Source organism: Pimephales promelas, chromosome 1 (assembly GCF_988280905.1).
Source record: "Pimephales promelas chromosome 1, fPimPro1.hap1.1, whole genome shotgun sequence".
NCBI lineage: Eukaryota > Metazoa > Chordata > Actinopteri > Cypriniformes > Leuciscidae > Pimephales > Pimephales promelas.
The window spans coordinates 1,452,456-1,467,246 of NC_142769.1; the positions used below are offsets into that span (position 1 = coordinate 1,452,456).

A 14,791-nucleotide genomic window follows, 5' to 3' on the forward strand; every position below is an offset into this window, starting at 1 on the left:
TTTAAAAGCAATGTAAAAAATATAGATATATATTGGCATAACGTGTTGATCATATAATTTTTTTACAGTGTTGGGACAGGTCAGATCACAGGTTATTGTTTGTACACTGTGAAAAAATATTTTCATGATTTCTTCGTTTGTCAAATCAACTTAAATAATTTATGTAGTTCATACAACATAATATTTACACCAAAAAATTAAACAAAAATATCTGAATAACTTATATTGCCAAAATTGAAGGCACCTGATGTTAACAAGCAGAATCACTGAAGGAGAAAACCGGCATTTTAAAACAAACCTAAAACAAACACCGATCACCATAATGGTGACTTAAATTACTCATTTACAAAAGTTTTACTCATTTTAAATGGTTAATTAATTTGATTAATTATTACTCAATTCTGAAGTGTAAAATTGAATTAATAATATTGCTTGCCACAATTTTTCGATTAGATAAAGCGCATTCATTTTTACAGTGTATTCTACTATTGTAATACATACACGGCATGGCTTTTTGTTGTAATAGTGTATCAGTAGTGTATTATGGGTACATTTGCATTTATATTGTATTTTTATAATAGTTAAAGTGCACTCATTAAGTTTGGGCTTCGATGATTAAAGCCAAGTAAAACTAAAACTATTGCAAGTTTATTTTTCCTTTAAGACTGGGGAAAAATACTCTTGTACTTACTTTGTACAATGAAAATACATACAATCTAACTGAAAAAAACTTAATTCAAAACAGATCTACGCTTTATTCCCCAATTTTTACATATTGTTCCATACTTTATAGGTACACTATACTTACCGAAGTAAGCTGTAACTTCATTTTACTGGCGCAGTACTTCCGTGCTGTAATCTAATCATGCTAACTGATGTATTTAAGTAATGTTAACTAGTGAACCTTATTGTAAAGTGTTACCATCATGTTATGAATGGTGAGTACAGTATCTCTCCCTCTCTCAAATTAATATTCACCACAAATCAAGATTCAAAAGCAAAACATCCCCAAACGCAAAAATGTCAAACCATTCGGTTTTGAGAGCAGAATAACTCCAATGTTTGGGTCCTGAAGGCCAGCCCTGTTCCTGACATATGCTCTGGGAAGAAGGCAGACTGGAGTCGGGTCCAGTGTCATGTCTGCAACTCGTTTTCCTCGATCCCGCGTGGTGAGGATCGCTTATCCCCCCGCAACTGCACATATGCTCGAGACATTGAACAGTTGGACGTGGCCGTGGGCTAAACTGGGTCAGGCTGGCACAGATGGAGCCAAACTCCCAGTGGGTCACCAGAAGCTGAACAAAAAAGAAAACTGCTGTCTTTGAATCCTTGTCTCCATTTACAAAACGAAATAACAAAACCTGTAAATTCAATCCAATCTGGGTCGCGTGGCTCTGCGGATGTCAGGCCTCGGAACATAACGGATGTCTAGTTAACTTAAAAAACAAAGCTTGACATGTTTTTGCTGCTTGATGTTGCCTCTGATGTAAGTACTCACCCCCGTTCCTCTCGAATAGAGCCGAGTTCGTTGTTTTATTAAAAGGCTGCGATGTCGGAGATCCTCTGGAGCTTTTAAACTTTTGCAAAATTTAAAGAACATGACAGTTACCCCGGGAGAGCGCGAATTATGCTTTCCAAATGAGGCTGCTTTAGAGCGCTGATATGTCTGAACAACAGAGTTGAGGAAAATCCTAGGAAATCCAACATGGGAAGACCTGTTTTAAGTGGCAGTCCATTGCAAACCACACATTTTGGCACAGCATTGGGGAAACATGACACATTATCACTTATTTAATACAACAAGTGTTACAGAATAAACATGGAACATAATAGGACCCAGTAGCGAACCCTGGGGAACTCACATGGAATAATCCAGCTTTTTCATATAATATAGTCAACAAATTCCTCAGACATGTTTTAAGTGGCAGTCCATTGTAAACCACACATTTTGGAAACTGGAGAGCAGCATTAGTGAAGCTTGACATAGTCTATTTAATACAACAAATATTATATTCAAATTTAATCCTTAAAGCGAGCAATAGAATAAACATGGAACATAATAGGACCCAGTAGCGAACCCTGGGGAACTCACGTGGAATAATCCAGCTTTTTCATATAATATAGTCAACAAATTCCTCAGACATGTTTTAAGTGGCAGTCCATTGTAAACCACACATTTTGGAAACTGGAGAGCAGCATTAATGAAGCTTGACATAGTCTATTTAATACAACAAATATTATATTCATATTTAATCCTTAAAGCGACTTGCAATTAAGGAGAGCAATAGAATAATTATGGAACATAACAGGACCCAGTAGCGAACCCTGGGGAACTCACATGGAATAATCCAGGAAAAGGGGGGATTTTTCATTTAATATAGTCAATAAATTCCTCAGATGTGTTTTAAGTGGCAGTTCATTGTAAACCACACATTTTGGCACCGCTGGAGAGCAGCATTGGGGAAACCAGACACATTATCTCTTATTTAATACAACAAGTGTTACAGAATAAACATGGAACATAGTAGGACCCAGTAGCGAACCCTGGGGAACTCACGTGGAATAATCCAGCTTTTTCATATAATATAGTCAACAAATTCCTCAGACATGTTTTAAGTGGCAGTCCATTGTAAACCACACATTTTGGAAACTGGAGAGCAGCATTAATGAAGTTTGACATCGTCTATTTAATACAACAAATATTATATTCACATTTAATCCTTAAAGCGACTTGCAATTAAGGAGAGCAATAGAATAATTATGGAACATAACAGGACCCAGTAGCGAACCCTGGGGAACTCACATTAAGTAATCCAGGAAAAGGGGGGATTTGTCAAATATTAAAGTCAACAAATTCCTCAGACATGTTTTAAGTGGCAGTCCATTGTAAACCACACATTTTGGGAAACTGGAGAGCAGCATTAATGAAGCTTGACATAGTATATTTAATACAACAAATATTATATTCACACTTAATCCTTAAAGCGTCTTACAATTAAGGAGAGCAATAGAATAATTATGGAACATAACAGGACCCAGTAGCGAACCCTTGGGAACTCACATGGCATAATCCAGGAAAAGGGGGGATTTTTCATATAATATAGTCAATAAATTCTTCAGACATGTTTGAAGTGGCAGTCCATTGCAAACCACACATTTTGGCACCGCTGGAGAGCAGCATTGGGGAAACCAGACACATTATCTCTTATTTAATACAACAAGTGTTACAGAATAAACATGGAACAGAATAGGACCCAGTAGCGAACCCTGGGGAACTCATGTGGAATAATCCAGCTTTTTCATATAATATAGTCAACAAATTCCTCAGACATGTTTTAAGTGGCAGTCCATTGTAAACCACACATTTAGGGAAACTGGAGAGCAGCATTAGTGAAGCTTGACATAGTCTATTTAATACAACAAATATTATATTCACATTTAATCCTTAAAGCGACTTACAATTAAGGAGAGCAATAGAATAAACATGGAACATAACAGGACCCAGTAGCGAACCCTGGGGAACTCACATGGAATAATCCAGCTTTTTCATATAATATGTTTCATAAGACATGTTTTAAGTGGCAGTCCCTTGTAAACCACACATTTTGGGAAACTGGAGAGCAGCATTAGTGAAGCTTGACATAGTCTATTTAATACAACAAATATTATATTCACATTTAATCCTTAAAGCGAGCAAAAGAATAAAAATGGAACATAACAGGACCCAGTAGCGAACCCTGGGGAACTCACATGGAATAATCCAGGAAAAGGGGGGATTTGTCATATATTATAGTCAATAAATTCCTCAGATGTGTTTTTAGTAGCAGTTCATTGTAAACCAAACAGTTTGGCACCGCTGGAGAGCAGCATTAGGGTAGCTTGGCACAGTCTTCAACCATTTCAACAAATGTTATATTTACATTTAATCCTTAAAGGGATACTCCACTTTTTTTGGAAATAGGCTCATTTTACCACCCCCCTAGAGTCAAACAGTTGGGTTTTACCGTTTTCAAATCCATTCAGCCGATTTTGAGATATTTAGAAGAATATCAGTAACCAGACAGTTTCTGGTCTCATTGACTTCCATAGTAGGAAAAAAAATATACTATGGAAGTCAATGAGACCAGAAACTGTCTGGTTACTGATATTCTTCTAAATATCAAAAAATCGGCGGAATACATTCGAAAACGGTAAAACCCAACTGTTTAACTCTGGGGGAGTGGTAAAATGAGCCTATTTCCAAAAAAAAAAGTGGAGTATCCCTTTAAAGCGACTTACAATTAAGGGGAGCAATAGAATAATTAGGACCAAGTAGCGAACCCTGGGGAACTCACATGAAATAATCCAGGAAAAGGGGGTATTTTTCATTTAATATAGTCAATAAATTCCTCAAGTAGTACAAAAAAGTCTTCTCACTCTTTCATGGCTTGTTCGGAAAAAAAAAATGTATTTCCAGTATTTCCTTGTGTAATAGAGTACAAAGGTTTCTGTGTAGTAATGTTGTGAATTTCCTCAAGAGACCAGACGCCCAACGTTGAATAAACTAAGCCCAGATGCAGAGTTGTCCTCCTGTATGCAAGTTGCCCAAGTATGCAAAGCATTTGTTTATGTGTGCCATGAGTCTAGCAAGTGTTTACACAACTGTATCTCTTGGAACGAAGTCAAGTTTGCAGCTGCAGCACCAAATAATTCATCGCCCGCTTCACGCCCAGGAGAAGCCACAGGTAGTTGATGAAGTGGCAGTGCCAAGCATCCCAACTGGCATAGACAAAGCGCAGCTGCTGAGAGTCAACGCAGCCAGATGCTGCCGTCAACGTGCCATGTGTTTAAAGAGGGGCAAGAGGGGGAGAGCGAGGCGCTTGCCAAGGCATTCTCATCTGGTGCCAACCTGACACATGTTTTTGGGACACCCCTTGATTTTCGTTCCCTACTCACTCTCTGAATCTTTCCGAAAAGAGGGGGCTTCTCTCATCTCCCACATTTTTCAGCGAATCCTTGGCTAACCCAATGCGGAGTTGTTGGCGCCCACTGCCGGACATGCTAGATACAGGGCTGGCGGATAGCCATCGTATAGCGGCGCGTCAAATATACGCTCACCAGGTTGTCTTCGGTCAGCTCTCGGTCTTCTTTCCAATCCAATCCAATCCAATCTGATATGTTTGAAGAGCAGCTGGAATTTCAAAAATTTGAACCAGGAACATCCCGGGATCCAAGCCTGATTCCATCCGAAAGAGAAAATTCTCACGAAACAAGGGCGCTCCATCGAAACGTCTGCATCACATGCAATACAAAGCAAAGCGTTAAGAATCAATGATCTGTTGAGCGTTTACCGCCTCAAGGAGGGTGTCCTCTCTTCCAGCTCTTCCTGTGATTGTGAATGGATCGTTCGTTGACGATACTACTTCTCAATCCGGAGGGGAGATTCTCAGACAAAGCTTTCAGTTTTGCAGGAACATGCCATCCCTGTTTACCACGGAGGGGTTTAGGGAAGTGAGAACTTTTTGAATGAGTGCCATGTCTGAACCATTCTTATTTGAGGCCCGCGACTGCCAGCTGGTGGCTAAGTGTGCCCGTGCTGTGAGCTGATGCCAAATCCAGTTGGCATGATGAAGCTTGGGTGATAACAGTGTGATGGCAAAACACACGCAAGCTTAGATGTCAATACTCACCAGTTTTAGTCCATCTGTCTGTATTTTCATCCTATTTTATGTCTGAGTATTATGTATTTGACTTTTCAGCGAAAAACATAGTTTTTTAAAACAATGTATTGTTGTTATTTTATTGTATATATATTTTTAGCATTCCTAACATGCTTAAAAATGCTAATAATTTCTACCTGATGACATTCATGTCACTAAAACAAGATTTTCGTCAGTCAAGTCTCTAATGAAAACAAGCATAACATTTTAATGAAAACACTCCCCCATTCTTTTTAATCGCAAGTTAAAAGCTAAAATTAAATGTAAAGATATTGGTGTTCCACTGTGCTTTGTAAAATGCTAACTAAAGGTCCTTTAAATAAAGGTTCCGCTTAGCTTCGATTTCCACACGGATGTGTTTATACGGCGCACAGTCTCCAGTATGACTTTTTAGGTAAGAAATGTCTCATTCTGCGTGTATGTTTGAGGAAACTATTATAGTTATGTTATGATTTTATGCGTAGCGACATCAGAAAACATTATAAAAAATAAACTTTCGAGTAGTGAGTCTTTCTAAGCCTAAGAAATGCGGGATTATATGTTTTATGGCACCACTGTTGTTTTGAGATTTACTTTTATTATGCTTGGGGTCCATAGTCCTGCTTATGAAAGAGAATGAATGAACGAATGAATAATAAAGGTAGTTAAGTAATAATAAAGTCAAAACATAAAGTAATAATAAAGTTATCTTTAATAATAACAAAAGGAGTGGGTACATTTTATTTAGATAGTCCACTTTAGACATTATACTGACTAACTTTTGAACTTATATGACAATTTATTCTATTAACACGAACCCTAAAAGTCTAATACTATAATGACTGCTAGTTTACATGTAATTGCAAAGTTATTTGTAGCTTGTAGAATGTCTAAAGTGGATCGTCAAAATAAAGTGTTAGATATTAAGCTAATACTCTAATAACTGCTAGTTGACATGTAGTTGTAAAGTGAGTACAATGTCTAAAGTAGATCATCAAAATAAAACATTTCTTACATAAAAATAGGTTGATAATTTTTTTTTTTAAATGCTGACAGTAAAAGTCATCTTTCATGTTAAATCCTGTGTTGTGAGCCTATTATTTGGCTGTTTTTATTATAGACTGTTTATTAAAGGAATAGTTCACACAAAAATGTCAGTTCTGTCATTATTTACTCAACCTCATGTCGTTCTAATCTTGTAAGACTTTCATTCATTGTTTCATTCTTGAAGGCTTTAAAAAGTTTATGAAGAGATCGTTAAACCAATCCATATGAATTGAGACGTTTAGTCCAAATTTTCTGAAGAGACTTGATTTAATTAAGGCTTTTATTCACATATAAACATTCATCAGCCGATCTGCCCCGGTCTAATCTTAATACGTTTATGCTTCATCTTTAATTTCAAATTCTTAAATTTGATCAACAAATAAATTAAAATAATTAGACACTATGGGGCTGTTACCAATCAAATTAAATAATTTACACTGAAAAATAACAAGTGCGTTCATTAATGTTATGATATTGTTTTTAATATAAAAAATGTTGAGGAAAAAATGATACTTTAAAACATGAAACCAAGCGTCAGAAGTGACCGTCTTGATGAGCGAGTCATTGAGTCATTCATTCAAATGATTCGTTCAAAGTAACATCTGATTCATTCAAGAATTATGCAGTTGTTTATGAATGAGTCACTTATTATTGAACAGTGTCACACATTGCCAACATATGACAATGTTCTCTCAATGTTTATATGTGAATAAAAGCATCAAATAAAGCGATCGATTACTTTTATATCAGCAAATGTATATCAATGAAAGTCTTATACAGGTTTGGAACGACATGAGGGTGAGTAATAATGACAGGAATTCTCATTTTTGGGTGAACTATATGCTTTTCTTTCATTTTAGTGTCCCAAGTTTAGACGGATGAAACGCTATGATGTCTTTCTGGAGCTGCTCTCACTGTAAAGCTGGCAGAAGAGCCCTGAAGTGGCTTCTGGGAAATGTAGTGCACCGGAGAGCCCTCCACAAAACCTCTCCAGCTCTTGGGAGAATCGTTCCTGTTTTCTCCAGAGCACCTGCGTATGGAGACAGTGTGGCCATTATGGATCACAGCGGGAGCCACACCTACAGCTCCCTCTACAAAAGCAGCAAAAGCCTGGCGGGACTCATTACCAAAGCTCTCGCCTGTCAATCAGGAGACCTGAAGGGCGAGCGAATCTCATTTCTGTGTGCCAACGACGCATCTTACACCGTGGCTCAGTGGGCGTCATGGATGTGTGGTGGCATATCGGTTCCCCTATACAGAAAACATCCTCTAAATGAGCTGGAATATGTCGTCTCAGACTCCCAAAGCTCGCTGTTGGTCGCCGGAGAACCTTTTATTGATACCCTCGAGCCCTTGGCCCAGAAACTAGGGCTGCCCTGCCTACAGATTCCCACCACTTTAGATGCTCTTCAGAGTGAGGACACACAGATGTTGCCCGAGGACGTCTCCGATTGGGCAGAGAGACCGGCGATGCTCATCTACACCAGCGGCACCACGGGACGACCCAAAGCAGCGCTGCACACACACAGCAGTCTGCAGGCCATGGTGAATGAGCGCTCGGGTTTTGTAAACTGACGCATGGACGTTTTATCAAACTTGAATAGCGATGTTGACTAACTAAAGCTGTCAAAAGTTGAATTCTGATAATATCTGAAAAGTATATATACTGGTGAAACCAAGTTCATGTATTACAATTATTTAAATTAAAAGGGGAAACTAATGTAGTTTGTATATACATACAGTATGCGTGATTATACTTTTCAGAATTTTTTTAAAATTTTCTGAGATTTTGAATTTGGGGTTTTCATAAGCTGTGAGACATAATCATCAAAATTATCATTTTTGCACGATATTCAAATTCTTTGAGTTTCACCTGTATTAGGGATGCATGATATATCGGCTACCATAATATCGGTATCGGCCGATTAATGTTCATTTTTAATGTTAGCGTTATCAGCCTGATAAGAAAATTTGGCTGATATATTAAAGCCGATAAATAGTGTATTATTTACTTCAGCTGAGACGCTTCAGATGCGCACTGTTCAACATGTTTTTGAATTTCTTGAAATATGATTGGAATCACTTAAAAAAAGGAAAATGCAGCGCAAGTCTGTCATATCGGCTACAGAAAATTATCATGAGAACATTATAATTGTGTTTGGGATGTTGCTTTTAATGGTGAGACTTGTCAGCCTTACAAAAGTTATATAAAAATTTGGATTTTGATTTATCAGCCAAAATATCGGTTTCAGACTCATAAAATTATCGGTTATTGGTATCGGCCAAAATATTCATATCGGTGCATCCCTAAAAATGTTATCGAACTTAAACAGCGATGTTGACCTCTGAGTAACTATGGTCAACTAAAGCTGTCAAAAGATGAATTCTGATAATATCTGAAAAGCTGATATATATATATATATACAGGTGAAACTACAAAAATTAGAATATCATGCATGCAAAAGTTCATGTATTTCAGTTATTTAAATTAAAAGGTGAAACTAATATATTTAGTATATATAATTATATATATACAGTCTGCTTGATTATACTTTTCAGAGGGCCGACATTTCTGTATTTAATATTTTTTTATTGATTTCATGCAATATTCCAATTTTCTGAGATTTTGAATTTGGGGTTTTTATAAGCAATAATCATCAAATTTATAACTTTTGCACGATATTCAAATTTTTCAAGTTTCATATATATTTATAATAGGGATGCATGATATATCGGCTACCATAATATCGGCTATCGGACGATTTATGTTCATTTTTAATGTTCTCGTTATCGGCCTGATTAGAAAATTTGGCTGATATATTAAAGCCGATAAATAGTGTATTATTTCCTTCAGCTGAGACGCTTCAGATGTTTACTGTTCAACATGATGGTTTTGAATTGCTTGAAATATGATTGAAATCACTTCAAAAAAGGAAAATACAGTAAAATGTGCAGCGCAAGTCTGTCATATCGGCTACAGAAAAATATCATGAGAACATTATAATTGTGTTTGGGATGTTGCTTTTAATGGTGAGACTTGTCAGCCTCACAAAAATTATATAAAAAAATTGGATTTTGATTTATCAGCCAAAATATCGGTTTCAGACTCATAAAATTATCGGTTATTGGTATCGGCCAAAATATTAATATCGGTGCATCCCTAAAAATGTTATCGAACTTAAACAGCGATGTTGACCTCAGTTATGCAGGGTTATTATGGTTAACTGAAGCTATTAAAGAAATCGAAAAACTCATTTATATATATATATATATATATATATACATAGTTAAAATAACTTAAAGGGATAGTTCTCCCAAAAAATGTAAACCCTAAAATATTTCAATATCTAAAATCTGATTGGATGAGCCATTTAAAGCTGTTTGGGAAAATAAAATGCTTGCAATTCTCAAATCTCATAGCTAAAAAAACAGCATACTGTTGCATGCCTGATGGGACTGTTTTATCTTAATCTATATTATATAAATAGAAATATTTTATATATGAATTACACATTTTCTTAAATATATACATGCATGTGTGTGTATTTATATATACAAAATAATTATATACAGCACACACAAATATATTATGTAAACACAGACTTTTATTTTGGATGCGATTAATCACAATTAATTTTTGCACAGCCCTAATTTTATTATAATTTTCATTTTTGGGAAGTGTGGACGTTTCGACCCAATTCCGGCCTGCGTGATTGTGAGCGCATGCACCAGCCGTAGATAATAATCATGTTCATGCCTTAGCACAATGAGAACTGGGCATCATTCTTTTTGAGTTTTGAGCACAATAGCTCCACGATTCAAGCGTGTGGATGATGGAAACGTAACGTTCACACACACCTGTTGTTCTTCTGGCCTTGTAGGTTCAGGGTTTGGTGTCCGAGTGGGCCTGGAGTCGAGATGATGTGATCCTGCACACACTGCCCCTCCACCATGTGCATGGCATCGTGAATAAGCTGATGTGCCCGCTCTGGGTGGGCGCGACCTGTGTCATGCTGCCAGAGTTCAGCGCTCAGAAGGTACCCAAACGACTCTTGTTCATTTTATTATCAAGCCGAAACGCAGACAAGTGAACGGAAATAGGTGAGAAAGAAATCGGATGTTGGAGATCTGTTGAACCACTAGTTGGTGTGGTATTAGTCCCGCCCCTCCTCCACTGTGATTGGCCGGCTGGGAAAGGCAGCCAATCAACTGAAGGATGAATATTTTTCCGGTTGTGAGATAGACGTGTGATCAAAGCCTTGTTATTAAATACTCATATTCATATTATAATACAATAATCATATCATTCATGACCCCTTTCAGTTGTAATTTAAATAACCCAAATTATTCAGCAGAGCCCTGATCCGCGTCCCAGTGTGCACTAGCGGTGTACTGTAACTGAGGGCAACTAGATGTGTTTGGAGAAGTCCGTCTGTAAGGCCTCCTCTGGGGAAGAACTCGTGAGTCCTGAACGATGAAGTTGTGTGTGTCGACTCGTGTGTGTGTGTGTGTGTGTGTGTGTGTGTGTGTGTTTGGAGGAGGCCAGTGATCACCCTTATCGGGGACTTGTCGCAGGAATGCACTAATTGTAGCTGTTGTTGCGTGTCGGAGCTAAAGCCGTCAATACAGGACTCAAGATCTGACAGCCTCTGTGTGTGTGTGTGTGTGTGTGTGTGTGATGGGTAGATTTAGGGGTCGGATAAGAGTGTGTGCGTGTGTGTGTGTGATGGGTAGGTTTGGGGTCAAGTTAGTGTGTGTGTGTGTGTGTGATGGGTAGGTTTAGGGGTCGGGTTAGTATTTGTGTGTGTGTGTGTGTGTGTGTGTGTGTGATGGGTAGATTTAGGAGTCGGGTTTGTGTGTGTGTGTGTGTGATGGGTAGGTTTGGGGTCAAGTTAGTGTGTGTGTGTGTGTGATGGGTAGATTTAGGGGTCGGGTTAGTATTTGTGTGTGTGTGATGGGTAGATTTAGGGGTCAAGTTAGTGTGTGTGTGTGTGTGTGTGTGTGATGGGTAGGTTTAGGAGTCGGGTTTGTGTGTGTGTGTGTGTGATGGGTAGGTTTGGGGTCAAGTTAGTGTGTGTGTGTGTGTGATGGGTAGATTTAGGGGTCGGGTTAGTATTTGTGTGTGTGTGATGGGTAGATTTAGGGGTCAAGTTAGTGTGTGTGTGTGTGTGTGATGGGTAGGTTTAGGGGTCAAGTTAGTGTGTGTGTGTGTGTGTGTGTGTGTGTGATGGGTAGGTTTAGGGGTCGGGTCGGGTTTGTGTGAGTGTGTGTGTGTGTGTGTGTGTGTGATGGGTAGGTTTAGGGGTCAAGTTAGTGTGTGTGTGTGTGTGTGTGTGTGATGGGTAGGTTTAGGGGTCGGGTCGGGTTTGTGTGTGTGTGTGTGTGTGTGTGATGGGTAGGTTTAGGGGTCAAGTTAGTGTGTGTGTGTGTGTGTGTGTGTGTGTGATGGGTAGGTTTAGGAGTCGGGTTTGTGTGTGTGTGTGTGAGATGGGTAGGTTTAGGGGTCAAGTTAGTGTGTGTGTGTGTGTGATGGGTAGGTTTAGGGGTTAAGTTAGTGTGTGTGTGTGTGTGTGTGTGATGGGTAGGTTTAGGGGTCGGACTCGGGTTTGTGTGTGTGTGTGTGTTTGTGATGGGGTAGGTTTAGGGGTTGGATAAGAGTGTGTGCGTGTGTGTGTGTGTGTGTGTGTGTGTGTGTGATGGGTAGGTTTAGGGGTCGGACTCGGGTTTGTGTGTGTGTGTGTGTGTGTGTTTGTGATGGGGTAGGTTTAGGGGTTGGATAAGAGTGTGTGCGTGTGTGTGTGTGTGTGTGTGTGTGTGTGATGGGTAGGTTTAGGGGTCGGGTTTGTGTGTGTGTGTGTCTGTGTGTGTGATGGGGTAGGTTTAGGGGTCGGGTCAGGTTTGTGTGTGTGTGTGTGTGTGTGTGATGGGTAGGTTTGGGGTCGGGTTAGACTGTGTGTGTGTGTGTGTGTACTAGTGCTGTAGCGGCGCGTCGATGACGTCAAAATTGCGTCGACGTCATATTTTTGCGTCGCCGCTTCTTTATTTATTTATTTTTAGCATGTTCCCGGCGGTACAGCTTGCCACACACACGTGGGAGACCGAAACATTGCAGAGTAGAGGACGAAGACGACTAGAAGTGAATGTGCTATCCATTAAATGAATCACACACAGTACACAAACTCTTAAGAAAAAAAAAATTCGCAATTTTGCGCACCCAACGCGTCATTTGTGCCGCGCGGACGTGTCGAGTATAAACAAGGCTTAGTATAAACTCCGCCTCCGTTTCCCTCCTCAGCTGATATTAATATTTGAACATTCTCTACGATAAAATGTTTGTAAAAAAATATTTTAATAACACGGTTTTGGCGGTTGTAGAGTTATAATGATATAGCATTAGACTAACGTTAGCCAGCTTATAGTATCTTGATTCAGTATGCTAGTATTTATTTGAGATACATTGTTTTTTTATTAATTGAGCAGCAGAAAAATATTCTTTATATTAGTCGTCCAATTAGTCATTAGATTAGTCGACTAATCGATGAAATAATCGCCCAACTAATCGTTTAGTTAATAATCGTGTGTACAGTATGAAAACTGTACCATTACAAAAAACCAAAAAACATTATGGCAATGGAATTTCCCCATTAAGATAGCTAAATAAACGTGTGTGTGTGTGTGTGTGTGTGTGTGTGTGTGAGACGCCCCGAACTGTCACCGTGAGCTGAGTTTGTGTGATGGATTGCCCAGTGTAGCTCTGTATCTGAACACGCCGACTCTCGGTAAGGGCTTTAGAAGCAGATCAATGGATGCCGTGACATTGAGGAATGATCCGCGTTTGGGAGAGGGAGAGGGAGGGGGGTTTACGGCAGCGGGCGGGCGAGCGAGTGAACGGGTTTAAGGTCCAGGAGGATTTAATGGGAGTCAAGGATCTGATTGACAAGAAAGGTCTGGAGAGGACACAACAGGGAAAAAGACATTCAGGACAACAAGAAAGTTACGTTCTCCTGTTCTCCGCAGATCTGACCGTCTTCAAAAAAACAAACACCTTCTTCTTCGAGAGATCAAATGCTTTCTTCACCACAAGGGTTTTATTATTTACAACATGCGGTTCAGTCATTTTTAATGAAGCAGAAAAATCAATATCTGAGCCACCATTACTTCGGCTCTGAGTTGTTTGAGTGATGAGCGCTCATATCAGATCTGGTGGGAGCGAAACATGCGTGTTGATGAATTTATTGTGGTATGAATGCATTAGACAGAGGCTCTACTGTTATTAATGACGGCATGTAAAAGGTTATCCGTCATGTGATGATGTGGGATGGGTGTTTTCTGCATGTATGTTGCTCATTATTGGATTTCAGAGTGTGTTTGTGTGTGATTAGGCATACAAATAAAGAGAAACAGTTTTATCCGAGACACAATTAAATCTGTAGCTTTCAGTCTGTTAGACATCATTTTAACCCATTAACTGTAAATTTACTTCACTATATTACTATTAAATCCTAATCTAGTCATGAAAAACTATATATCGATGGAAAGGTCTAAGACTCCTAAATAGATATTTTAGCGGCGTTTCTTTCTTACAAATTATTAGACCTTTGTCACAAAAAGTCGACGCACACACTTTTAATAATTGAAAGTTTTGTTTTTTAGTGCTAAAAGTTCATAATAAAACATAATTAGTATTTGTCAATAAAAAAAGATACAATTATATTTTAAAAAGTAAGGTAAGAAGTCCTCTAAAAAGTATAATATATATATATATATATAATCACATATTTTAGTAGTTATCATAAATTAGGTATCATTTGAAAGCTTACGAACTCAGAATTCATCCTGTGAAACCCGTTTTGAAATTGGACGTTTCATTACCATAGAAACGCTATTTTTTATTTGGGCATCATCTTTCATAATTTATTATCAAAACCTTTTCTAATCTTGACAAAACACATATTGTCAGAAAGGTCTGAGTCTCAAGGTTCCATATTTAGTGACAGAAGTGATATTTGGATAGAAATGTATTAATTTGTTAAGGCAGAATGCATACAATTACATTCAATGGAATT

General features: G+C 38.4%; 1 protein-coding gene across 3 annotated transcripts in view; it reads left to right on the top strand.

The window, feature by feature from the left end:
- Positions 1–6,019: 6,019 nt before the first annotated feature.
- acsf3 (acyl-CoA synthetase family member 3) overlaps positions 6,020–14,791 on the top strand; it is a 48,453-nt gene continuing 39,681 nt past the window's right edge. For 2 of the 3 annotated variants that reach the window (XM_089132857.1, XM_089132882.1), the window contains exons 1-3: positions 6,042–6,093; positions 7,586–8,270; positions 10,607–10,762. In XM_089132857.1, the coding sequence (XP_088988983.1) occupies positions 7,614–8,270; positions 10,607–10,762 (813 nt within the window). In that variant the 5' untranslated portion in view covers positions 6,042–6,093; positions 7,586–7,613. Of the gene's footprint in view, positions 6,094–7,585; positions 8,271–10,606; positions 10,763–14,791 lie in introns of all 3 variants that reach the window. The other variant, XM_039690944.2, reaches the window with a different exon arrangement.